General features: G+C 43.2%; 1 protein-coding gene across 1 annotated transcript; it reads left to right on the forward strand.

The window, feature by feature from the left end:
- Positions 1-1,011: 1,011 nt before the first annotated feature.
- slc7a8a (solute carrier family 7 member 8a) lies at positions 1,012-26,491 on the forward strand (the record flags this gene model as incomplete). The annotated part of the gene is made up of 11 exons (XM_080742025.1): positions 1,012-1,156; positions 9,873-10,077; positions 13,794-13,945; positions 20,565-20,690; positions 22,265-22,418; positions 23,202-23,325; positions 23,690-23,793; positions 24,413-24,509; positions 24,648-24,797; positions 25,519-25,696; positions 26,340-26,491. 11 exons carry the CDS (start codon positions 1,012-1,014, stop codon positions 26,489-26,491), a joined length of 1,587 nt encoding a protein of 528 aa, XP_080598151.1.
- Between the last annotated feature and the right edge of the window lie 1,483 nt (positions 26,492-27,974).

Below are 27,974 nucleotides of genomic sequence, written 5' to 3' on the forward strand. Positions count from 1 at the left end.
ATAAACAAGCCTTGAGCTGAAGAAGGCATGGAGAGGGGCGTGGCAGACGGCATAAAGGGGGCGGTACCACTGTATTCATGTATATTTAGGCTACTCAAATACTTAGTCCTCTTCAAGTACAACAACACTGCTTAGTGCTTGGGATGTTTACAACTCTGCTCTGAACGACCCGAAAGAGCTTTTTGTGTTTGTTTTATTTTTGTTATTTGCCATAAAGAGGCTGTATAGTTCATTCGGAAGCAGCTTTTGTTTCGAGCAAAAAAGGATGCTCTTTTCACTCGAACTCATACCTGGAAAAACAACAAGGAACCAGTGAAAGCGTTTTATTGGCTCATATCCGAAGGGGGAAAAATAGGAAATAATTCCTTTACTGTAATACCATTGCTGAATATCATTGGACTATGTGACTTTTGTTGGCTCATTTTGACGAGGAGTTTTGGTCACCTGTGAGTCTCTGTGTGTGACAAAGAAACACATCGACCTGACTGACAATCTGGTTGTTGTCGCCTGCACTTTTTGAACCAGATCCACAATAACACAGCAGTCGGTTCTTTGTTCACTTTACTGTTCTTGTTACTGACGGCGACGTGCAAAACCAACACATTGGTGACAATTTCAAACAGTGTTAACTTAAAACGAAATCATTGCATAACAACAAACCAGAGTGAATCGTTTACAATACACTCACTGCGTTTTTTATAGCCTATATATTCTTTTTGTATAGCCTACATGTTTCCGTCTATTTCTACATTTTTTTTTATTGATTTGCGACCTTTTGTGGGCTATTTTTAGACGGGTGACGCCACAATAGGCTGTTTAAAATAAACTATTTTATTATCAGACAGCCGCGGGTCGCGTTTGGTTTGAACAAGCGTGTGCGCCTGTGTGTATGTGTGTGTGCGCGCGCGCGCGTTTTGCTGTGGCAGCACATTGAGACATCGTGACCAGTTGACTGACTTCAAGACAAGCAGCATCAAGTGCTGAACAGCCTCTCTTGTTGAAGCAGCAGGCATGACGGACGGTCCGAGGCAGCGAGGGAGCGCACCGGGCTCCGCCGGCGGGGACCCCCAAGGCAAGGGGTCCGGGGGAGATGATGGAGGTGGAGTGGCCCTGAAGAAAGAAATTGGTCTTGTGAGCGCCTGCGGTATTATCGTTGGTAAGTGTCTGTCTCTGCATTTTTGTCTGATCCATTTTCATAATGTTGTCTGCATTGGTTCTCAAAGTGGGGTCCGGTTTAGGGGTCCTTGAAGAAGTTAAGGGGTCCGCAGCTAAATGATAGTTAACTTAGGAAACAAATGGACCCTTATGGGTCTGTAACTCTGACAAATGTGTACACTCTCTGAGTTGAATTAACATTGATTTTACTATATTGGCTGCCAGTGCCCAGAGATAGAAATGCCATTAAATGGGGGTCCATATAGCCCAATGCATGTCAAACTGGGGGTCCTTGAAATTAAAATGGTTGAGAATCACTGGTCTATCAGTGTCTATAGGCCTATATCATATCCAAAAGCACACCTGGCTGGCATATTATGGTGAGAGAGAGAGAGAGAGAGAGAGAGAGAGAGAGAGAGAGAGAGAGAGAGAGAGAGAGAGAGGTGTGTGTGTGTGTGTGTGTGTGTGTGTGTGTGTGTGTGTGTGTGTGTGTGTGTGTGTGTGTGTGTGTGTGTGGGTGTGTTTTTCCCATGCCAATGAAGCTCCATTGAATTGGACTGAATTGAGACAGACAGAAAGACAGACAGACTGTCCATTGTGTAGCCTTTTGACGGTGCCATTTACAAGGCATTCAGGAGGAGTTGTTGGGATATCACATTCCAAAAGGTCTGGTTCAGGTGTGACACAACTAGAAAGATACTGTACAGTCGGATGACATTTTACTGAGAGTTTGAGTAGGCCTACATGTACATTTACAGTTTGCAATGAGAGATGGACAAAACTCTTGGTCTGTGTTACTTAAAGATACCTGTTGCACCCCCATTAAACTGCAGTTGAAATAGCTGTGATGTAAGTGCTCTTTGTGGTGATTGATTTTTTGATAGATTGAATACTTTATAAGTAGTTTGCATAGGAAAAGCACAACACTGAATAGTTCAGATGCAAGGTCTACTAGGATTTAAACTCAAGAAAGCCCTATGGATTGTTTAAATCGGGATCCTGTGTACTAATTTCATTGAGATATTAAATAACAGACAAATATACAACAAAAGCATCATATAATCGCAGAAATCGTCAGGGGCCAGGGGGTAGGGGTAGGCTTTGTCTTTGTCTTTTTACAGGGGCCAGTTTCGAGTTGCAGCCACCTGTAAGTGTTCTTTCTGAGCGGTTTTAAAGAAGAGTAGGGATTTACACTCCTTTAAGGCCGTTGGTCGGGCATTTTCAACTTTTTGTGGCATAGCAGGATAATGATTTTAACCCTTTGTTTGACACAAATCCGGGTTGAACGTGATCAGTGGAGCTGCCTCTGGTGTTGTGATTGCGCGTCTCTTACTTTTTGGAAGTAGTTTGACAGGTAAATGAGTATCGTTGTGGTGTAGCGTATCTTGTAGACCAGTCCCATTGCAAGATGCTGCGCTCTGTCATCTACCCTGAGCCATCCCACTGTAGTAAAATTAGCAGGGGTTAAACAAGTTCTAGGTGTGAGGCCAAGCAGTAGCCTAACCTGTTTATTTTGGGATGTTTGCCTTGTTTTTATGGCCTTTGTGGTGCGTGGACTGCATAGTCTAATTAGGGTTGAATGAGTCTTCAAAGTATTCTTGCTGTTCAGTGGGGCGATCCTGTACAAAAAATGTGTTCTTTGGTTGAAAATTTGTCACTGGAAAGATTTGCCTCTAAGATGCAACCCAGGCAGGTAGATAATTTCATCTTTTCTTGTGATACCATTGTCATCCACTTTGACTGTGAAGTTGTCAACCTTGCTGCGGTTAAAATTGACCCAAAGAGGATGGATACAGTTATACCCAGGTGTATAGTGATAGTTTGTTATCAGTGAGCCAGGTGCAGATTTTACAGAGGTCAGAGTAAAGAGTAATAAATGAATAAATACATACCAGAGCCTTTTTCCAGTTGATTTCCTGTGAGCTGTCTTCAAATGAAAAAAGAATGGCCCTTCTTTCTTCTCTCCCTCAGTAGTCATTAATCAGTAAACCTTTGATCACTTCTTTGTATCTGAGCCAATTCTAATGCCACCATAGACAGTCATCCTACTAATAGGATTATCTTGTATCTCAATGACATATAACCTGGTTTGATGTAGAGCACTGGTTCTTAAAGTAGGGTTCAGGGACCCCACAGGTCCTTTAGGGGTTCCAAGGGGTCCCCAGCAGAATGAGGAGCAGTTTAAATTTCGATCACTTAAGCAAAATTGTTGTGTTATCCATTTAGCCCAAATATCTACAAGCTTGTGCTATTTACATTAATGTCTAATCAAATATTCAATCAATCAATCAAACATCTTATAATCTTATATCTTATATAAACCAGTAGAAGTTATATAATTAATGTAATTGGACAACTTTATGGTAGTGGCTACTGGCTAGACATAGCATTCTCCAGGACCAATTACAGCCTATTAACTGCAGACATTAAAACCTCACGTTCCACACCATTAGTTTATTTAGGAAACCGTGTTTGCAATGCAATCAGAATGAGGGGGCAGTCATGGACAGCAAAATGGTTTGCTTGGATGTAAACCCAACAGCAGATTCATATCAACTTTAAAGTCATTACTCACTGTGTAGCTTTTTCAATGAAGCAATAGTTATTTGCAATATCATCTTTCACTTGTTTGTTTGCCACACGAGTATCTGCCCCCGACAGTTGTGACACAGACATAGGAAATATACTGGAAAACGTAATTAATACAGTTTCAGAGAAGTTGTTGCATTCCCAAATAACTTTGATCATCTTGCAGCATTTGTTTTAGAACGGCACCGTGGGTTTGTTTCAAACTGAATTCTGGAAACGGCAGTATGACAGACAGACAACAGAGCTACCAGAGGTGTTGCTAAAAAAGATGTTAAAGTGGACGTTACACTGTGAGATTTTAAGATGACAAATATGATGTGCTATAGGTGGGTTGTCCAGGTGGGTCCCTCCCTCAGCTGTGTGGTCTCATTGTTTGACCTTGGCCGCATGAAATCAGGCGGTGACTCACTCTTGTGTTTCCACGGTAACGGGCGTAAGGGGAAGAGCGAGTGTTTTCCCTAGGGGTTTTGGTGTAAGAGGCTAAGAGACAGAATGGGTAGAGAGAGAGAGTGAGGAAGAAGGACAAGTGAGAGGAAAAAGAGCAAGGAAAAGGATGGGGGGGGGGGGGGGGGGGGGCGAGAGAGAGGAGGGAGAACGAGGAAGAGAGAGTGAACAGGAATAGTGTTACCTCCAGGGGCGTCACAAGCGGGGGGGAAAGTGGGGCGGAGTTACTAGGGCCCAAGGTGGAGAGGCCTTAATTATTTTATACTTTAGCTATTGAAAAATTGCAGATATACAAGCTCACAGCGCGGCACCGAGTGCGTAATATTGCGTTCCCAGTCTGAACGGATTAAAACCCCCTCCCCTATGAAGAACATTCATGGGGGGCCCGCAATGAATCCTTGTACCCAGGGCCCAGGATTTGGTGCGACACCCCTGTCTGTGACATGTGAAGGTTATTGAAAAGGCCATATTGAGAGACCACACCTAAGAGGCTCCATTCATTATGAATGTGTGAGCTTGTAATGTAGATCGACTATTTTTGCAAATGTTAGCCCCAGAAGGAAGCTAGTGTTCATGTGGTTAAATCATTATTCCCTAAATTCGGTAGTATGTTGCAACTCTTCCTTTTGTGTGAACAAATAAAAAAGCCTAAATAAAACCTGTATCCACACTGGAAAGTGTCTTTAAAATTGTCTAAATTGAGTGCAAACCTATCTATGTAGTAAATGAACAATTTGGCAAACAAGTAATCGCTTAATTGATGCACTGTTTATTCATATGATTAGAAGAGGTCCCCTTCAGAAGGTTGTGTTTCATTGGATCTTTGGCCATCCTGACTCTGAGCCTTTGATTTGAGCTTGTATCCTTTGGCCACATTCAGCTCACGTTGAATGCATGAGAAGCGATGGCAGATCAGGTGACTTGTCTCAATCACTCAACTGAAGCTTTGTTCTGTGAGCGGCCCGCTGAATTTCCTTGAAGTGGGATAACGGCATAAAAGTTTTATGGGGCTATGGTACAGCAACGGCAGTCATGTATAATTTCCACACACACAGGAACACGCAAACACACCTGCCCTTCTGGGTGTGCACGCACAAGCACAAGCGCAACACACCCACACACACACATGCACGCACGCACACACGCACGCACACACTGCTCCAGGAATCAGGATTGTACAGTAAGTGAAAAGTTCACTTGGAATAGATTCACTACCAGATAATGCTGTTTTATTAGCTGGTCCGGCTTTAGCCATGGCTGAACTAAGGCAAGCTCTATTCCTTTTCACAGATGGTGTCATTTAAAATTAACTTGATTCAGAAAGTATAAAAGTATAAAATAGGGCTTAAAGGAGTAGTTCACCCCCAAATGACTTTTTTTCTATTGATTACTCATGCCATGGAGAGTAGAGTTCAATAATATTTTTTGTTTTTTGTCACATTCCTAAGACAAAAATTTAATTCGAGAAAATTTACCCCCATTGATTGCGGATGGGGACCCATTTTCGAAACGGGAACGAATGGGGGTAAATTTATTGTTATCACATTTTTGTCTTAGGAATGTGACAAAAAACAAAAAATATTATTGAAGTCTCCATGGAGTGACTAATCAATAGAAAAAAAGTCATTTTGGGGGTGAACTACTCCTTTAAGTTGTTACTCAGACTAATTAAATTGGGTTGATTACAAACAATAATCTATCAACACATAGATTTGTTGATATAAAAAAAAATGCTTCTCGATTATTCAATTAATCTAAGAAGGAATCAATAATATTTATAATAATATTATATATATAAAAGAAAATAATCGCAAGTTGCAGCCCTAAATAGCAGTGACATTTAACGGCATCATTGTGGGATTTGGACAGCCATGAAACAAGAGACTGAGAAGGTCATTCGGCTGAATTGGCTCACAAAGAAATCTCATCACATCAACAAACGGTCTCCTTATGGGTGAGATTATGTCATTTTGTATGTCTGCTGCTCGTTTGAACCCATTACAGCCGGCCTGTCTCTGTACACTTATAAAGTACATGCACGACACGCATGCACACGCACACGCACACAAGGACTCAAGCAGGCAGGCTGAGGTGAGGGGTACTCCACTCTGGCTTCAGGCCCAGAAGCAGGTCATCCCAGCTTTAGGAATTTGGAAGGAAGTGTATCAGGCTAATTAGGGTAATAACATGTAATTATAAGTCCATGGCTGTTAATAGAATATCTTTGTTCAGTTTAGGAGGGCTGATCCAAGGCATTAAACCCATTTGTCTGTGTAGCATCAGTCTCGTAAGCATCAGCTAAACCTCTTGTTATTGTGTGCATGTGTGCAATGCACTGGAGAAATTGGCTCACTGCTGATAAGCTGCAAAGTAAAGGGGAACAGAAATCTGCTCTGAGCCTTGTCTTAAAACCAAAGCGTCACATGAGGTCCTGTGGAAAAATAATACAATAACAATACAATAACTTGCACTGTAAGATTATACTGTACAAATATCCGGCTGTAGTTTTCTGCAGGGGCCCGTAGTGAGAGGTGAACAGGAGAAGAAAGAAGAAAGAGGTGACATAGGTGACAACGAAACCAGTCAAACGACATGGAAAAGTATGACACTTTTTCCATGGCCTCAAACTAGCGTCTCTGTGCATTTATTTGTCAAGGTCAGCATTGGGGGAAAAAAGGAAAAGAGGGGGACAGACTGCAGAAGTGAGTTTTAGAAAGGGTCATTCACTCCTCGTCTGGTCCCAGCTAAAGGGAAGTAAAGGGACGAACAGGAAACATGGGAGTTCCACCGTAGTCAGCATGTGACGGGCCCAAACCACATACACTTGCACGCATAGACGCGGACGCACTTAAGAGGCCCACTTACACAAACACAAGCAGAGCCACGCGCATGTACGTACACGAGTGCACACACGCACGCGCACACACACACACACACACACACACACACACACACACACACACACACACACACACACACACACACACACACACACACACACACACACACACACACACACAGTCAGACACAAGCAAAAAAATCCATGCATTGCACAAACACGCGCGACTGCAGACACACAAGTCTAAATACTGCATTCTGATTCAAACCAGTCCAAACCAGTGTCTTTGCTGTAGTCTTAGAACCTTTTTCTGTTGCCTAAGCATCTAGGGAATCAGACGCACATAGGAAAAGTGCTGAGTCAAAGCACAACCATCTTTTTCATAGACGTCAAAGGTCGTACACCAAGGACCCCTGCCACAATAAAGATGTCAATGCAGTTAGAAAATGTCCAGTTTGTTTATCACCCCTTTACCTTTTACCCACAAACGGGAGTTACATAAGTGAAAGCAGCTAACTTCTTCACACACTGCAAACGTCATGCATATGGAACTTTTTAAGATTGGGGTGATTTTGCAATGTCCCGTGCTCTTTCTAGGAAGTACTGGCTGTAGCATGTAAGGAAAGATGTCGCAGTGTGTTTTGTCTACACATGTTCTTCAAATTATCAGTTTCTTTTTTTGCAGAGTAAGGATATTTTGGCGTTCGCATTGAGGCATTGTTTGTTATGGCACACAGAGAAATCCTGAGTGTTAATTAAAGCCTGAAATGTATTCACTTTCAGAGTTGAGAGTTAACAGTTGAGAGTTAAATTATCGCTAAGGATTTTGCTGTGTATGCACATCTCAACCGAAGAATGTTGAAGTCAGTATTAGAGTCCTCAGATTTGGTAACTCTGAGTGTATACAAATGTACACCCTCAGAGTTAAATTGATTTTAGGGCACACAAGCAAGTACGCACGAACGCACGCGCACACACACACGCACGCACGCACGCACGCACGCACACACACACACACACACACACACACACACACACACACACACACACACACACACACACACACACACACACACACTCCTCAGGATGTGACAGTATCATCTTTACCTTTTGACCTTTGTACTGTGCGAAGTGCGAACCCATTCAGTGCCTATCATCTATAATCATGCTGTTACGATTCAAAAACATGCAACCTTTGACCCCGGCGCCTTATTGTTGGCGGTTTATGCACCTCACCTCACTTACGCATAAATCTGATTGGAGGCTTCTGACCTCTGACTCCTAGCTTTGTTCCGATTCTTGTTGAATGAATGAACCTGTCATCTGAATTAGTTCTGAGCCTGTATATAGTATAGAGGCGGCCTCTTTCATGTCAAACCTGAACCCTCTCTTTCTCTCTCACACACACACATACACGCATGCACGCACGCGCGTGCACACACACACAAACACACACACACACACACACACACACACACACACACACACACACACACACACACACACACACACACACACACACACACACACACTTTTGTATCCTATGTAAACTGCCTTACACTCTGATGATTAGCTCGCTTGTTAGGGCATTATTCCCCTCTCCTCTTATCCCAACCTCCCTGGCCTGCACTCTGTCACCTCTCTCCCTCTCTCCCTTTCTCTCTCTCTCTCTCTCTCTCTCTCTCTCTCTCTCTCTCTCTCTCTCTCTTCTCATACTCTGTGCTAAGTCAGCGAATTCGCTTCCACTTTGTACGCCAGTCCGACTGCTTTACCGCCGTCGAAGCTACGTTCACGTCGGCTGTTCTGTGACCTCGTTATTTTTTATGTCCATTTAACCACTCATCCATTTTGTCCTATTATTCATGCTGTACTTGCATTGTTTGCCAGCCGTTTATGCTGTTACAGATTATATGAAACTCTCTCCACACGCACGGACGGACACACACACGCACGCACGCACACGCGCGCACACACACACACACACACACACCCTTATCAATCACAGCAACTGTAGCCAATCACTCCATTAAACTCACTCCCCTAACCCCTTCTAATGTTCTAGTAGGTTTCTTTGAACCATTTTGTTCATTGTTGCTTACGTAATTTACTGAAATGGTCAGATGATAAATAACAGTAAAATTGTAAAATATATCTTTTTTCTCAAAGGCCAGACCGCACCAATGCAACTAGTCGCAACTCCTGGCTACAAAACACTTTTAAGGCCAGTCCACACCAATGCAACTCCTTGCACCATGCAACTACTGTTTCAACTTGCAACAGTAGTTGCATGTTGCAAGGAGTTGCATTGGTGTGGACTGTTTGCTTTACTGTTGCACATAGTCACGACGGGGTCAGCCCTATGATCTGTATCCTCAGCTCTATGTTCTCTCAGGCCTATGATGCCTCAGTTTAGGATTAGGAGTGGGTCTGGCTCAGGGTTAGGGTGAGGGTAGGGGTTAGGGTTTGGGATACGGGTTTACAGGGCTCAGGCCAGGGAACATACATAGGTACGCTCCCGTCGCATCGTGGATGCATCGTGAGTAGTCACCCGCCAAAGTCCCATTCTGAGCCAGTAAAACTGCTCCGCTGGTGACTAGGGATGGGGCGATATTATAATTTATTGTGATAAAAGACACTTGCGATAATCGTATTGTGGAGATTTAATTTATCGTGATATCGTCCTCCGTCATGCACTGGGATCACCTTTTATTTGCCGAGCTGCATATCCGGTACCACTTAAACCCTCTATAATTGGTAAAAGGTACTTTTACAGTGGTGACTGAAACATTGCACCGGTGCGTGTCAGGTTAATGACTGCTCTCCTCAAACCCGTCCCTCTCCCCAGGCAACATCATCGGCTCCGGCATCTTCGTCAGCCCAAAGGGAGTGCTGGAGAATGCCAGCTCTGTGGGCCTGGCTCTCATCGTCTGGATCGTCACTGGAGTCATCACCGCCATCGGTGCACTGTGCTACGCAGAGTTGGGTGTCACCATCCCCAAGTCTGGAGGCGACTACTCCTATGTCAAGGACATCTTCGGAGGATTGGCTGGGTAAGAGGACACTGGAACACTGGTTCCCAAGCACTGGGTCAGGACTCATTTGTGGGTCGTGGACACATTTATATGGGTCCCTATATTTTTGTTTCCTAATTTCGTTTTTGATTATTATTTCATAAATAATGGAAATAAACAGATTTTGCTAAGTAATTTCATTAATAAATCAAAGAAAAATCGAAGAAATTCCATAAATTAGAGAACAAGAAGTAGTGAAATAGCCAATCTACTGTACAAGCTCACAACGCTGCACGAAGCGACATGTTGTGAGCTTGTAGATCTGCTGTTTTCACTAGTTTGAATCCCGGGCAAACGTCTCATTTCTCTTTTGGGTCTCGAGCTAAAAGGTTTGGGAACCACTGCACTAGAACACACGCTGTAGGGGTAAAAGTGAAAGTGAAATGAATGAACAGTGTTTCTGGTGACTCTTTGAGTTTTTAACCACTTAAACCCTATATACCGTACTTTACTGACCAGGGTCTCCCAGGGATCTTTGCTAGGCCCCCTCATTTCCCCCCCTCTACGCCAAACCTCTTCACCGAACATAGTGGTGAACGTCTCCAGGTTAACCAGGCATGTTTGCTGCTGGGGGGAGCAGACAGGGGTTTGTCTATCATTCTTGACTCTCAGGTATATAAGGACTGGACTCAACAACCAGAACTATAACTACTGTCTGAAAACAAAGCCATAACATATGACCCTGTTTTGAGAAATGAGGGCCTCTCTTACAATTAGATTTAAAACGACAAGGGATTTAGGCGAACATACCAACATGTCTCCCTTCATCCCCCAGAACCAGAAAGCCTCATAATCTAGGTCAGACCACCTAAGCCAGAGCAGGGGGGGTCCCTGTATCTCCTGGTCAAGTACAGTAGTACTGATCTTTAAAATCCAGGAAGTAAGTGCTAGCGCAAGGTTTAATTGTTCACGCAGACAAAAAAGGCAAATGAATGCTTTGCAAGTGAAAATTGTGTGGAAGTTTTTTTAGGCTCCCCAAAGTCTACTACAACTACATTTGCTTTGGCACATGATGTACAAATCTGGAAATCCCTCGAGACACAAACTTTTCCTCTAGAGATAATGATCCAGGAACGCTTTGTCTTTTATCACCGGTAAATGGAAATGTTGATGTTTATGGTGTTATTTAGATGCTCTGTGCTTAGAGTGAATACGGCCTGGGGCCCAGAGGTGGAAAGTAACTAGGTACATTTACTTAAGTATTGTACTTGGGTACAATTTTGAGGTATTTGTACTTTACTTAAGAATATATATTTTTTTACTTCTACTCCACTACATCTTGGATGCAAACACTGTACTTTTACTCCACTACAGTTATCTGAAAACTTTGTAGATTTTGATTATTATTACAAAACATACATTAACCACTTCAGCCCTTGTGAAATGAGACATTTTGCATTATGAATGCTTTCTACTTTTGTACTTTAAGTGCATTTTGATACCAATACTTTTGTACTTTTACATTTTGAATTCCGGACTATTACTTGTAGCAGAGTATTTCTACAATGCAGTATTGATACTTTTACTTAAGTAAAACATCTTGAGTACTTTTTCCACCACTGCTGGGAACCATCCTTGACCGTAGGAATGCGTTCCGCGAAACATTGTCTTTTGTTCGATTTGATTTCATACAAGCTGTGCCTTTTCTTTTTGCCTGGACTATAAACACAGATTAGATGATTGTTTTTACAACTAGCCATCTACTAGCTATCAAGGTATTTTGGGAAGGGAATTCAAGCAGACAAAACAGCCAATGATTGTTTTGCGTCCCTTTGTACTTTTACCCAGAAATTCTTTGTAGTGAGCTGTTTCAGATGCTTGGTTTGAAGTGTTGAGGCCGTACAGTCTCCATGTGCCCTCTCTGTAAGATAAATAAGCTGTGTTCAACACAAAGGCTTTTTTTCTTGAAGGGGTTTGGGGGACGGGGTGGGGGGTCAATCCGCCATGGCCGCTTCCGTTGTGCTTACAGTCTTATGGCGCTCGCACTGACACACATTCCTATAATGAGACACAATCCTGTTAACGGAGGAGAACTCAATGATGTGTAATGAACATTCTGCTCTATGTAAGCTTATGGACTTTGTAATGGAAAATATACTCTCACTAGTCTGCCAACGTTGGGTTCTGGGTAGTCCAACACTACCCTAAACCCTTGGACGACACGACCACAATATATTAAATTGAAAAGCAGTTCCTTCAGAAACTGCGTGGGCTCGCTGAAGTATATTATATATTATATAGTATATTATTTAGGCCTACAGTAGAAAATGTACACAATCCCTCCTCAGACGGACTTGATTCAGCTCAAGCCCAAGCAGTAATATAAATGGTAAGACAGAATTCACTTCCCAGAGGAATCCACTGGGAAAGTTTGAACTAAATTTCTAGTTCAAAGAACGTGGAAGTACCCAGATGTTTCCAGTGTCCCATGAGCCCTTGCATGAAATGTGCAAGACTACCTGGCTGCAGCCACTAGGGTCCTGTTGAGGTCCACGGGAGACAGGAACCTCAACAAGTGGCAGGAAGTGACCTCACACCTCTTTCTTGCTCTACCCCACGGAGGTTAAGTTTAGGGTTAGGGGTAGAGTTGGGTTGTCTAAAAGATAACATGTACACATAGCGACAATGCAGCTCAAAGGGACTGTAGTGCCTTGGACTGCAAGGCAGAGACGTCACGTGACCTCCACAAGCGGCATGAAGTCACTTGCGCACTGTGAGGTCACTTCCTGCCACTTGTTGAGGTTCCTGTCTCCCGTGGACCTCAACAGGACCCTAATGGCTGCAGCCAGGTACTCCTCGAAATGTGGGCATCACTTACTGTTCCTCTTAGCTGTTTCATTCTGACTGGTTGCTGTTGCTTTTAGTGAATGCTCTGTGAGTCCTAAATCCTCATGCCTCCGTTGCCACGGCTTGATGGGATACTGTGACGTCTGCGAGGAACGCGCTGTAGTATATGACAGCCAGCCGGTCATCTCTGCAAACAATGACGTTACTCTAATAAATGATTATGTCGGTATCCATAACGGGCAGTTTGCCTGTTTGGCCTTGCTTTATCCAGGATGCCATATAGATAAACCTCATACTTTGTGGGGAAGAGATAAGGGACAAAAAAAATCAAGTCTGTTAGAATTAAGTGAGTTTTGATTATTCTTACAATCAAGCGCCTTTCAGACGGGAGGCGGCTGACGCACCCCAGTTCTCATTTTCAATGAGAGGCGAGTGATTCGCGTACACGTGCCGTGCTCCTTCATGCACACGCTGGCGGGCGGCAAGAGCTGGATTGTGGTCATCTTTGTGAAATACCGCCCAACGTTTACTCGCAAATCGATTGTGTTTGGGTCTCCACCGTGGTGCGATCCCTGCTGTTCCAAGCGAGAGCGCCCACATCAACCGCCTCCCGTCTGAAATGTGCTTTACAAGTCAGCGAAGAGGACTATGCTGTAGGTTAAATACCAAACGCATGTTAAGATTCGGTGTATATACAATGCAACGCATGGAAATGTATGGATTATGTGGGGTAATCACAAGAATGGGAAGAGCATGCACACCAGGACCCCCCCCCCCCCTACTATTTATTGAATCCTGTTTCCCCCATGTACAGTATAATGTAGTTCATCCTTGGATCCAAACCTGCCAATGTTCCTCCCATACATCTATGTGTAACACCTCCTTCCCCTCCTTCCGTTGTCCCGCAGGTTCCTGCGCCTGTGGATCGCTGTGCTGGTCATCTACCCAACCAACCAGGCTGTGATCGCCCTGACCTTCTCCAACTATGTCCTGCAGCCGCTGTTCCCCACCTGCTTCCCCCCAGAGAGCGGCCTGCGCGTGCTGGCCGCCGTCTGTCTATGTGAGTGACAACCAGACCGACACGCGCGCACACACACACACACACACACTCACACACACACACACACACACACACACACACACACACACACACACACACACACACACACACACACACACACACACACACACACACACACACACACACACACTCTTGCATGGGCATATTGTGCAATACATGAGTGACCATATGTTAACATTTTGCCCACTGACGCAGTCTCTGACAACAGAGCATAGCAATTACAATCTACTACTAATGCTCTACTGCTGCGCTAATGGTAATGGTAATGTACCAGGATGGAGCTCATTTGAAAACTTAAACAGTCAATCGATATATTGAATTAGTCTACCTAAATACAGTAGTAGGCTACCATTAATCACTTAGATCCTATATGCTTATTTGACCGCAGTGTCCCCCGGGGGTCTATGCTTGACCCGCTCCTTTTTTCCCTCCACCAAAATGTGCACTTGTAGATCTGCTATATTCAGCGAATGTTTTCACTGAATGTTAGCCAATTATTATGACATGCCCAGAATAGGGATACTAGGGCTCACGAGGTAAATCTTCTTGTCTTGGGTACAAAATCAAACACTTTCTCTTAGTGGAAAAATGTTAGATGCTAATCATTCTATAAAAAACTATGAGGTCATAAAAGACATATTGGACCCACCCCAGTCATCCTAGTCAGTGGTAGAAAAAGTACTCAAATGTTTTACTTAAGTAAAAGTATTAATACTGTAATGCAGAAATAGTCTGTTAGGCTGCACCCACACCAAAGTACCTATGAGAGCACCCTGGCCACAATATCCGCTGTGGGCTGCATGCGGTTTAGGGAAGTCACGTCTTGCAGTGCAGGTCTGTTTACATCCGCCAGGGAAAAAACCTAAATAGATTGTAGCTCTTAACTCACTCTTAATAGGAGTAACTTTGTCAGAATACATGTTTTTGTTTGGATATTGTTTATTACAAGCACAACCAGAAGTAGAACATTTTCTTTGCCAGCGGGGAATACACCACACTGTGAAAAACAATAACATCCGATGAAATTCTCCCAGCGGAAGTCTCTTCGCAAAAGAGTAAGCCTGGCTACACTAGGCTATTATGAGAGTGGATTCCCCATTCCGCCAATGCATTTCAATGAGAATGGAGTGGTTTCATGCCTGTAGAGGATTTCTGCAAAAAACGCTCCATTCTCATTGAAATGCATTGGCAGAATGGGGAATCCACTCCTTTGGTGTGGGTGTAGCCACAAGTAAAAATAGGTCAGAAATTCAAAATGTACTTGAGTAAAAGAACAAAAGTATTGGTATCAAAATGTAGTAAAAGTAAAAGGTTAAAGGAAATACTCAATTAAAGTACAAATACCTTGACAGAGAGCAGAAAAGAGCAGCAGTCACGTACTGCTCGGTGTCTGTAGGCCAAAGCATTATAGTAAACACATTCATGGAATTCAGCCCGCCCCGTCCGTGCAACTCTATGGCTGTCAAAGAAATGTAACCTTCCTGCTTCTTTTTTTACATGTTTCTGTCAAGTCAGCAGAGGCAGGTCTTTCCAAACCTGTCACCCTGGTGGGGAACTGGTTGTTTTTCTATGTTGTGTAGCAGCAACCCAATGTGCCCTCAACAAACTTTTCAGCTCAAGACCCAAAAGAGAAATCAAACAACCAGTGAAAACAGCAGATCTACAAGCTCACAACGCGTCGCTTCGTGCCACGTTGTGAGCTTGTAGATCGGCTATTCTCAAAAAAGGGGAAATTTACTTGCAACCCATAAAAATAGGTCTGTGACCCACATGGGTCTAGCTCATGTGTTCAATCATGAGAGAGAGCAAGAGACGGGCAAGAGAAGACAAGGTGTTGGCGTGCGTGTGCATGAGAGAGAGAGAGAGAGAGAGAGAGAGAGAGAGAGAGAGAGAGAGAGAGAGAGAGAGAGAGAGAGAGAGAGATGCATGCAGCAAACAACACGCCCAGTCAACTGCAAGGTCAGATGCAAGAAAAGTTTAGGTGAGCCCCAGGTTCCACTCCAAGCAAATGGAAGATGTGTGTAACGGTAACGCATTCTAGAAGGAAATTCATAACAACATATTGAAGCTTTTGAACTTTAGTATATTCCATGACACATTGTGAGCTATTGGTAGATATACCATAAGTATTTTCCCTGAACGTTTGCCCCAGTGGTTAAATATACACAAGCATTATTTTACTTGAAACAGAAACAGATTGACACATACGTTCAGGAGGATCCCACTTTGAATTCTTATTCTAACCTACTGTATATGATTCCTTGTTTGATTTAGAAGTTCTATCTACTTCAGTGAGATGTGTAGATACAGGGGAGGAGAGTTTGGAAGTTACATTTGCTCCCTTGTTGCCAATACTGTAGTACTCTTCACAAAGACACACATTTAAACAACCCTAGTGCCCCTATTCTGCTGTGAACGTGCGGTGAAAATAGCAGATCTATAAGCTCACAACATGCCGCGTTGTGACATGTTGTGAGCTTGTAGATGCTATTTTTAACATGCAGATTTGGTATATCTGTACTACTACTATAAGACCTAGTATAGAGCCTTGTGGGCCCCTGGTTGTCAAAGTATATAAGCTTTAAGTGGCTAAATACCTTTAATTGTGTGCAAATATATATTTTTTACACAATGTCAAAATGCTATCATAGGCAAATGCATCACACTCTCTATGTCACATGTCTCATGGATTCATAATGTTTTCCCCATTTGGGAACGGATAGAAAATTCCCTTCTAGTGTATCTATCTAATTTCCCTTCTATCTATACCACCTTTCTGATGCTCACCTGTGACCTTTGGCCGGGTCAGCCCGGGTGTCGTCCAAGGTAGGGAGAGAGATAAACAGGTAGTGGACTGGTTGGAGGAGTGTAGTGGCGCATGAGAATGTGTCAGAACAGACAGTTGACTTTGTTTCCGCCACTGTGCGAGCAGCCGCTGTGAATTTTGCACACACTGCTCAAATACCACGGGTTGTCATCAGACAGTCAAAGCAGGCTAGGCACAAGATAAGTGTGTGTGTCTCTGTGTGTGTCTCTGTGTCTGTCTGTCTGTCTGTCTGTCTGTCTGTCTGTCTGTCTGTCTGTCTGTGTGTGTGTGTGTGTGTGCGTGTGTGTGTGTGTGTGTGTGTGTGTGTGTGTGTGTGTGTGTGTGTGTGCGTGCGCGTGCGTGCGTGCGTGCGTGCGTGCATGCGTGCATGCGTGCATGTGTGTGTATATACTGTATGTGAATGAGTGTTTATTCAATTCTGCATCACAGAAGAGTACATGCTAACGATAATGACTCCACAGCGGTGGTCTTTCCATTGGTTTAACCGATAGTAACCTAAACCCCAGGCCATCAAAGAAATCAACCTTTAAAAAAAACAAAGTCTGGTACTGTAGACTGCTATGATCCCTACCAATGAATAGGCCAGCCTCAAGGAATTTGTGGTGTGTGCCACATGGTTTAAATACCATCCTGTGGCCTTATTCGCCCAACAAATAATGAAACTCTAGGGGGAACATCTGATGCAGTTGTTGTATGAGGGACTACTTTCTAACTTTCAACCAAGTTGATAAAATTTGCAGAAAAACCTAAAACCTTGTAGCCATAGAATGAAAAGGTTTTTGCTGAAGTGTGTGTGTTCATTTCCAATCCATCTGCCATTGTTTGAGTTGAGTTGTATTGCACCTGTAGCTACAGTATCTTGTGACATGATGTTATTGGTCTTCGGTTGGCAGGCCTATTTGGTCTCTCCATGCACAAAACATCACCTTTAGGACCTGTAGCCATATGCACACATACTGTATGCACGTACTGCACAGACAAATTGAGTCCAGTTCTGTACATGTACTGTACATGTCTTTTCATGTACAGTACAGTACAGTACTGTTGACTCTCTACCACTTACTGTAAACCCTACATACTTCAGTGACAGGAGTCCCCCAGGGGTCTATACTAGCCCCCCTCCTTTTTCCCTCTACACCAAATCTCTGTGGCAAACATAGCAGATCTATGACGCATTGTGAGCTTATAGATCGGCTATTGAGCTTGTAAGCTTGGTAGATTGTTTATGGTTTTCCCCTGAACACGGACATTAAGGTCAAAGTGATTAACAGCATGGCATGTTGACTTCTGTCAAGAACTGCCTGTTGAACCACTCTCATTGGTCAACTGTGTTCTGTTGTTCAACTATTCTGATTCAAGTATATGGAAGTGCCCGACTGGCTTTAAGACATTTGGGTTCCTTTCTGGTTAATGGGACAGATGTTGTTGGGCAGATTTCTGAGGTTGCTCAGAACAGAAGATATTTCTGTAGATCTTCGTAGACACATTTGTTGTTTATGCCCCAGAAGTGGGTGAGAGGTTATTCCATCTCCCCTCCAGCCCCCCATATTCGTTATCCATACGTGTGTGTACGGTATGTGCGTGCAATCACCTAAGGTTATACACCACCACCACTAGATTTAGGGACAGCCAGCTGACAGGCCAGCTGACACCATCGCGTGTTGCAGAGAGCAGGGTTTTATAAAAGTATATGGTTTCAACAACACATGAGATCTCTTGAGGGCTTCCTACAGATGGTTGAAGGGAGGGAGGTCAGGCCTTCCAGCCGCGTAGTTAACTCAGCGCAATTCACATGCTGCCTGTGAGCGGGCGAGATACAGTACACAAGCAGAGAACACTTTTGAGTGCTCAGCTTACAGACAGCCGGGCAGCAGCGAGTTCCTGGCTTCTCGGAACATGTCCCCAGGCATTTATGACAGATCTGATACAGCCTGTTCCACTTAAGATCAAGTGAGAGGCAGAGATGTTGTTTGTGACAGATCATATCTATATATGATCTGTGTATGTGTGTGTGCGTGTGCGTGCGTGTGTGCGTGTGTGTGTGTGCGTGTGCGTGCGTGCGTGCGTGTGCATGCGTGAACAAGCAAAACAACATCTAGGAACGGACTCAAGGAAACGCTGGAGGCCGGCTGATTATATGCCAAAGTAGCTGTTGTGTTATAAGAGTTTGAACCACATTGGGCAAATCAATCTGCAAGCTCAAAATGCATTGTGAGATTGCAGACTGTCTATTTGTTTAAAACGTAAGAGTTTTACGTCATGTTTACTCATGGCTGATCTGAGGATTAACCTGTTGAATTTGAATGACTGATTCTGTGTGTGTGTGTGTGTGTGTGTGTGTGTGTGTGTGTGTGTGTGTGTGTGTGTGTGTGTGTGTGTGTGTGTGTGTGCGTGTGTATTTACAGTATATATAGTACACATGTACACATGTCACTACGCATCTAACTTGGTTTTCATTTCCTGTTTTCGAGAGGGGTATTGGTGCAGCCGTACTGTAACCCCCCCCAACAGCAGACACTGTTTTGTCTGCAGCAGACATGTGTACTCTTCCTGTTCTACACTAGAGTCCCACAATGCCGTAAACCTTTCCACAACAGCCGTAAACAAGCACACCACAGTGACCCCCTGTGAGCATTGTGTGTTTCGTTATTTGTTTTTGTTCTATCCATGCAGTTCTACATCCAGTATACATGTAGGAAGGTGGGGCCAAGCCCCATGCACACATGTAGCTATGGTATGTCAACATGTGCACAAGTCTATGTATAACTCCACATGCAGCCGTGCAGGTCTGTACATGTGTCATAAAAAAAAAAGGAAAAAAAAGTCTCTGGCTGTGCTATCTGTCTTTGTTCCCTGGCTGTGAAAGCAGCTCAGCACATCTGCATTTGATGTAAAGACTTAGTTCCCACGGAGTCAAACAAGCCCATTATATGTAGTGTCTTTCGTCTAGAGCAAATCACTGAAAACTGTGAGATTAGATGTCTGTGCTTGAACTGCAAACTTTGGACACAAAGAGAAGAAAGATGTACAGTATATTACAACTGCCTGCAAGTTGGTGTGTGTAAATGTGTAAATACATTGTGAGCTTTAATGTATACTCCATTGTGTTCCACTGTAGCTTGGCCAAAAATAACTGATCTACAAGCTGACAATGTGCCACAATTATAAATTAGGCTTTATCTAAAGAACATACAGTACAATGTAATGTAAGTTATAGGCATATAAAAGATTAGGGGTGAAGTTCAGCGTGATGATGCAATGGAATCAAAGGTCGCTGACGTTTATGACATGTCACATTTGCCACCTGTGAACTTCTAATCTAAAGCTTCCGTTGCTCACAGTTCCCGCATCAGTCACTTCACCTTATACTAAGGTTAAACGGAGAACGCCACCACGGGGTCAAATTCACACGTTGCCATTTGCCAATTGCAAGATATGGCATCAGTCATTCTCTCTCACTCACTCACTCACTCACTCACTCACTCACTCACTCACTCACTCACTCACTCACTCAAATTACACAGAAAAACAAGATTCTTTTCGTAGGTCCTCAAATAAGAAAGGCATGTAATACTTAAATACGTAGACATCCAATTAACACAAAGATCGATAGAAGTTAAATCAAATTAAATATGATGTACAGTATGCTAACTCTGTACTTTGCTCTCCCTGTTTGTGTGTGTGTGTGTGTGTGTGTGTGTGTGTGTGTGTGTGTGTGTGTGTGTGTGTGTGTGTGTGTGTGTGTGTGTGTGTGTGTGTGTACGTCTCTAGTGCTGCTGACGTGGGTGAACTGTTCCAGTGTACGATGGGCCACCCGGGTTCAGGACATTTTCACTGCTGGCAAGTTGCTAGCCCTGGCTCTCATCATCATCATGGGCATCGTGCAGATCTGCAAGGGTAGGCTGGCTGACTGACGCCTTCTGGACAGGCTATGTGTGTGTGAGCGAGCCTGTGCTCGCCTGAGTGTGAGCGTGCGTACACATGTGCTTAGTAAACTCATCGGTTTTAAATATAACTCTGAGAGTGTCATGTGTTGTACAGTATGGTGCATGCATGCATCCGTCCATATATCCTGCATACGTGAGTCCAATGTTACATTCCACTCCATCTGTCTCTGGTGGTCTCACTCTCTTTCCAACTGTGAGAACATTAAAGGGACTATCATGATTTTCAACAGAATCTGTATACATTTGCTGTAGGGTTAATAATCTATTCGCTAATGTTCCATTAGAGGCCTGTTGCTGAAACGCCTCCTGAATTGTGCTGACAGGTTTACTCCAGTGATGTCAGTGTGGTCAAATCTGTGAATGTAAAAACTACTTATGCTTTTTTAGCCGCTACCCTCTGTGGCTGTCACATTGACTTTGGTTGCAGTGGTTATGGCAAAATAGTATACTTGACTTGGGAAAATAATGAATCAGGTTCAAAATGCTTCTTGGAAACTTTTTTCTGTAATTGGACTGCAAATCAAAATTATTATACAGTACCTTTAAGGACAAAAAAGGACAGCACAGTAATTGGACATGCAGACAGACACACACACACACACACACACACACACACACACACACACACACACACATACGCGCGCGTGCATGTGTGGTGCACGTGCACACGCGGTCACTGGGGACACATTCTCCACTATATGGAGTCTCCCTATGAATGACCACTGGGGTCAGTGGGTTCCTAGCCTGATGTAGGCCCCTCTGGTTAAAACTCCATCACTAATGTAGTTTTCATATCAGCACGTCTCTGTGGGTTGGCATTCACAACACGGCAGAGGGCCAGTTTTCACAGCAGCCGTGGTGACTAGGGGGCTACAGCCTGGGCTAATAATCTATGTACACAGCGAAATGCAGGGGAGGATTTCTGTGTGAGCCTTTGAAGACAATGCAGAGCACAAAGGGTGATTTGCCCTCTCAGAGCAATGGGAGAATTCAGTTGTGAAAGAGTCATAGGCGACCCAGTTTCATGAAGAGGCGTCATTTCAGGAAAAAAAAGTAACCATTTCGCTATTTCAAAAATAGCACAAATAAAATAGCAGCTCACAACGTGTGTCGTCGCAGCGTGTTGTGAGTTGTAGAAATCTGGCACAGCAGGTCTCCTAATTTCAGACGACAGCTGTGTTTTGTGGCCAAGCTTGATAAAATAGTTGCTACAGACCCGCCCATTGCCTTATCTGATTGATCGTGAAGTACAGATTGATAAGCAGTGATCAAATTTCCGTTTGCTTTTTACAAAAACTATGCCACATAATGAAAAAAAAAAAAAAAAAAAGGTTTCTGTATTCCTTCCTTTTTCTCTCCCAACCTTTTCTGTTCCTCCTGTGCTCTTTGTTTATTTACCATGCCAATCTCTTCTCCTCTCCTCTGTTATTACACAGAATACATTTAAGAAATGCAAGAGATTTCTTATGCAGAAAACCTCGTGTCATTAATATTGTACTGACCTTGTCCTCAACCCCTCTACAGGAGAGTATTACTGGTTGGAACCAGCCAATGCCTTTGAGCCATTCCAGGATTATGATGTGGGTTTGATCGCCCTGGCGTTCCTACAAGGCTCCTTCGCCTACGGAGGATGGAACTTCCTCAACTACGTCACAGAGGAGCTGGTCGACCCCTATGTGTAAGAAGCAACCCTCTTTTTTGGTGGCTGGAAATGCCTTTAAACCAGTGGTTCTCTAACAAGGACCACCATAACTGTGATAGTATACAAATGGATTTGGTTCCATTTGAACACTCTCAGAGTTACAGACCTGTAAGGGTCCATTTGGTTCCTATCAATCATTTTCTTGGGGACCCCCTGGAACGACTTCAAGGACCCCTAGGGGTCCCTGGACATCACTTTGTGAACTGCTACTTTAAACAGCACTGAAGATGCTAAAGCTGTCAACTACAACCAAGGAAAATACAAAATACACATGGTGGCCACTTTTTTAGGTCGGGGTTGGCCCACATTGGGGACACAATGTTGTCATCGGCTAGCCGCCGGTAGTTCAGAGTAGTTAGCATGATCCTTCCTTACTAAATCCCCCACTTCAGTACCAGACCTGGTCCACTTTCTTCAGTAATTCTGGGTTTAATTTAATTTAATTTCACATTTCTTGCTCAGAAAAGAATCTTGTAATTTTGTAATTTTCATTTTGTCTTTAGAAATTGATTTATTTCCTCATTTTCTTTTGTTAATATATTTTCCCCTGCCCCTTCTTATTATAATTGTGTCCTTTCATTAACCTTAATATCCAATAATACCCCTCATCAAACCTTCCTCTGTAATATCCTCTTTCAAAGGTCACACACATGCACATGCTCTATCTTTTATCTTCCTTTCTAAATCTCTCCTCATTTTCCTTCCTTCTATTCTCCACTTTTTTTTCTCCTTTAATATGTAATTTTGTCCTTCATCCAGGAACCTTCCTCGTGCCATCTTCATCTCCATACCCCTGGTGACGTTTGTTTACGTCTTCGCAAACATCGCCTACGTCACAGCCATGAGCCCTCAGGAGCTGCTTGCCTCCAATGCTGTTGCCGTGGTGAGTAGCCCCACCCAGGGCGAGTGGTGCAGGGTGGTCCTGTGAGCTCAACCAAACACACACCTTGACTGTGGATGGCCTCTCATGCTCTCTAGTGGCCTCGCTGTGTTAATGCTCAGACATTGCCAATTTTTCCCACCCTGGCAATACCCTGCTGGGCCTGGGATTCACACAGCCATAAAATGGGATATCTCTACAGCCAATGCAGTGCAGTGTGACATTAATATGTTAATAGTACTAAAATATGGTTGTTGTGGTTTTGGTGTGGCTAACCATCACCTTGTCTGTCTGTACCTTTACTCCCTCCCTCCCTCACTCACTCCCTCTCACTCTCTTCTATCTAACCTTCATCTGTCGGTCCCAGACGTTTGGTGAGAAGCTGCTGGGTGTCATGTCGTGGATCATGCCCATCTCCGTGGCTCTCTCCACCTTCGGAGGAGTCAACGGCTCCCTCTTCACCTCCTCACGGTTAGTTAGCTCGCTATCAACTTCCTGACCTGGGTTGAATAGTGGCAAACAATTCTCACCTGTTCTCATTGTTTGTTTTACCATGTTTGGCCTATCGTGAAGTATACACGACACGTGTGTCCTTCAAACACTTTCTTGTAAGGGCATGGCATTGGGCATGCCAATCAAAAAAGCCACAGATCTATTTATTATAAGATTTGTTTCCCAAACTAAGTGATCAAACATAATAGCAGGGTTTCCTACTTATTCTGTTTGAGAGCTGTTTTGGGGATATGCATTTCATTATATATCACCAAGGTTTATTATACAAATGTATTCTGGATGTTTCATGGTATTGTCCTTGGTGGAGGCCATCTGCCATCTATGTAGGCCGGAATTGAACAAGGAAAAGTGTAATTTTACCATTCGAATTTTGAGTTCCATTCTTCTGAGCTTCCGTTTCATATACAGTACCTAATCTCTCGTTTCTTGATCTTCCATCGTCCTTTCCTTCCTGCCAGGATAATTTCCTGGTGATGTTCTTTCCTCTTCATTTATACCGTAATCTCACTGGGCTGAACGTTTGAGCTAGTCTGTTTGACGATGTTCCCCCTCCGCCCTCCCACCCTCTCTCTAACAGCTTGTTCTTCGCTGGCGCCAGGGAAGGCCACCTCCCAAGTCTGCTGGCTATGATTCATGTGAAGCGCTGCACCCCCATCCCTGCCCTGCTCTTCACTGTGAGTGCTTCCTTTATAATGTGTACAAATGGGACAACCTATGCAAAGTGTATGCAAAATGTCAATGTGGCTGGTCCCACATTGGTCCCTTTATGTTGTCACCATGCTGCTGTCTGACTATGCTTCATCTTCCTCCAGTGTCTGTCCACCCTGCTGATGCTGTGTACCAGTGACATGTACACCCTCATCAACTATGTGGGCTTCATCAACTACCTCTTTTATGGAGTTACGGTCGCCGGGCAGATTGTCCTGCGCATCAGGCAACCCAATATGGTCCGACCAATTAAAGTGAGTGCACACAGAGAATCTGGCACTGTGCCCCAGTGCAATATACGCTACCGCCACTTTATCTTCTTGACTAGACTAATGATGACATTAATCTTATTAGCCAAAAGTAGCAAGTTAGCTATGCTGTGCTGTTAGTATAATACTGTAGCTGTAGCTCTGCTGTTAATGGAAAGGCAATCAGCTCTGCTCGATAAGGCGAACCTACTAGCAAGGCCCCATGTCAGTCACGTAGAGATTACAGATATATGCCTTACAGAATATTCTTATTGTTCGTTTGTTTGTTTTACCGTTACCTGCTCGGAGTGTGGTTTTGCAACACAGAGCTATACAAGGCAAGTCAGAAAATCAGAATCAGAATAAACTTTATTGTCACATCACAGGTTTACAGGTGTAAAGAAGTGCAGAGCAGGGAGAGGAAATGCAATGAGAAAAAACGCAGAAAGAAATATGTCAATAGAAAAAGAAACAGGTCAACAAGTCAAGAGAAGAATCTAAGATATGTACATACTGTATAGAATAAACAATTAGCAGATATGTACATGAGTTGTAGACATGAACTTAACTGACACTGTTTCAATTGTCCTGATATGGCAAACGCCAAGCACCCGAGGCTCCAAACAGTTTAAAGAAACTGTTTAACCCTCGCTTAATCAACATGGATATACAAATTATTGTTCTCTTTTCTCACTCTCTTTCTATCTATCGTCCATCTCCTCCACAGATCAGCCTAATCTGGCCAGTTATCTACCTGTTGTTCTGGGCCTTCCTGCTCATCTTCTCACTATACTCTGAGCCCGTGGTGTGCGGCATTGGCCTGGCCATCATGCTGAGTGGCGTTCCTGTTTACTTCCTGGGAGTCTACTGGGACAACAAGCCACAGTGCTTCGATGCCTTCGTCGGTAGGTTTTGATTGATTGATTGAAGACTTTATTAGAAGTTTGCATAGGAAAAGGTACAGTTTCATGACGGTACAGTTCACTGGTACAAGGTCTACTAAAAGGAGATCCATGAAAAGACTAAGCTTATTTCCACTGGAAATAAGGTCAACTTAACTGTCTCACTTCCAGCTTTCTAGCACAGCGTTTGTAGAAGGATTCCAAATCAATGTCCAGAATGCAATGTGAGCATTATCATCCCAGTGAAATGCACATGCAGGGAATATATGAAAAACACTGTCACATAAATATAAAAACAGGAATGTTTGCCTTAAAGGTCCACTGGTTTTATAAAATGTTTAGTCCTTTTTCGATAAGTGCATGCATACTTTACGTTAATGCTGACAACTGTTCAAAGCAGGAACATTGTCAGCACTCTGCAGAGATGTAAAGTGTACATGTATAATTGGCTAAACTTGCAATAACAGTAATATTGTCCTTCTTTTCCCATTTTGTGGGATTCTGTGTGACAGCTTTTGGTTTGACATGGTGACCAAATAGTTTTTATAACATTACACAAAGCACCTTTGTCCATTTTGTATTCTTTTAGCTTCATGATTGTGACTGTCCTAAAACTATTTGTCGGTCTCTGTCTGTCCTCCTCCAGACAAGATGACGTACCTGGGCCAGAAGCTGTGCGTGTGCGTCTACCCAGCAGAAACCAGGTCGAATCCAGATGAGGGCGAGGAGATGAAGGAGGCCAGGTCTCCTTTGTCCAGGGAGGAGGACGGAGAGACGCAAAAGTCTGGGGACTGTTAAGCACACAGCGTTTTGTCTTCTGCCAGCACCTGCCCCAAAGAAACATACGTTATGCAGTCGAATGCGTGCGCACCGTGCATACATGCACAAAGACACATGCACATCACACTCACTCTGGTGACTTAGTAGCTAGGTCGATTCTCTGGTAAACACTTGTGCCTCATAGCGTCTGCGTTTGATTTCAGCATTCTCTTGATCCAGACACACTGTGCCAAATATCATGAGATTTTTGGAGGACGGTGGACTCCAACCAACTTCTCTCGTTATAATTTGGGGTCTTTAATGGAAGCTTCAGTAGAAGCAATGGAAGCTAGTCACTCTTTTTAACATGGCCCCTTCACCCCACCTGCCACTGGCACATACTGTGGATCCCCACTGTCATTATCTTCATCCTCTCCACTTCCTCAATTTTTATCCCCCTCCACACACCTCCTGTACACTCCTACTGTCTTTTTTTTAAAGACTCTTACTCTACCGTGGTGGATACACTTTTTTGTGTTTATTCATCAATGTTTTGTCTGACACATTGTACATTTTCTTTGTCATGAATTCAACATGTCAGAGCTGTATTTTGATTGTCTAAACATCTGATTCAGATCAAGTTATTTCACATTGTCAAGTACACTAAATGCTGTATGTTATTTTTTTAAACGACTGTGATTCCATAATGTTTTTGTAATTGTCATAATTGTTTATATCATTTGTTTTTATTATTATTGTAGTTTTAATATGTTCTAGTTTAGTTTTTTTTTTTCAATAACATTTGGGATCTATTTTTTTTTTACTCTTGCAACTGCAGAGGTATTAACCTTAAAACTGATGTGTGATCTGGTTTGTGCCTGTCAAATAGTGGTGTATTCTGGTGCAAAATCATTTATTTTTAATTGCCTTAATTATGATATATACTTTATTCTGTACGTACTGTAGGTATAAGTGCAGTATTGTTATCATTGGTGTAGAGAGATGATTTATTTCTGTTTTAATAGATATTCATGTAAAAGGAAACAAAGATAGAAGCTGTCCGTTTTTTTTTTTTTTATCTCACCTTGACACAGCGGTTTTCTTTAAACTGGACACTACTGAAATAATCTACCCATAGACACAGACAATCAAATATGGGTAAGGACTGCAAAGAGGATTACATATAGGCACAGAATGGAAACATTCTGCTTCACACATGTGCTTGTTAGCCTTCTCAAGACAAACCATAGTCTATAGACTAGCAGGCAGAAACTATTAGTGGTATTTTTAATGTTGTGCACCCCACTGCAGCAAATACCACCACCGACACACGAATGCTTGTGAGGAACATAGTTGTAGGGGCTCATTGTCTTTCATGTGGAAGTCAAGTCTGTGGAGTTAAGCCTAATATACTTGTTATGAATTAGGCTTTAGTGTTTATTATGAAGACGTCTTAGTGAGTCAGTGTATCAATAAATGTGTTTTTGTAACATATCTGATCTTTGTTTAAATATCAGAGGAC

This window comes from Nannobrachium achirus, assembly GCF_963921795.1.
Source record: "Nannobrachium achirus genome assembly, chromosome: 14".
Taxonomy (NCBI): Eukaryota; Metazoa; Chordata; class Actinopteri; order Myctophiformes; family Myctophidae; genus Nannobrachium; species Nannobrachium achirus.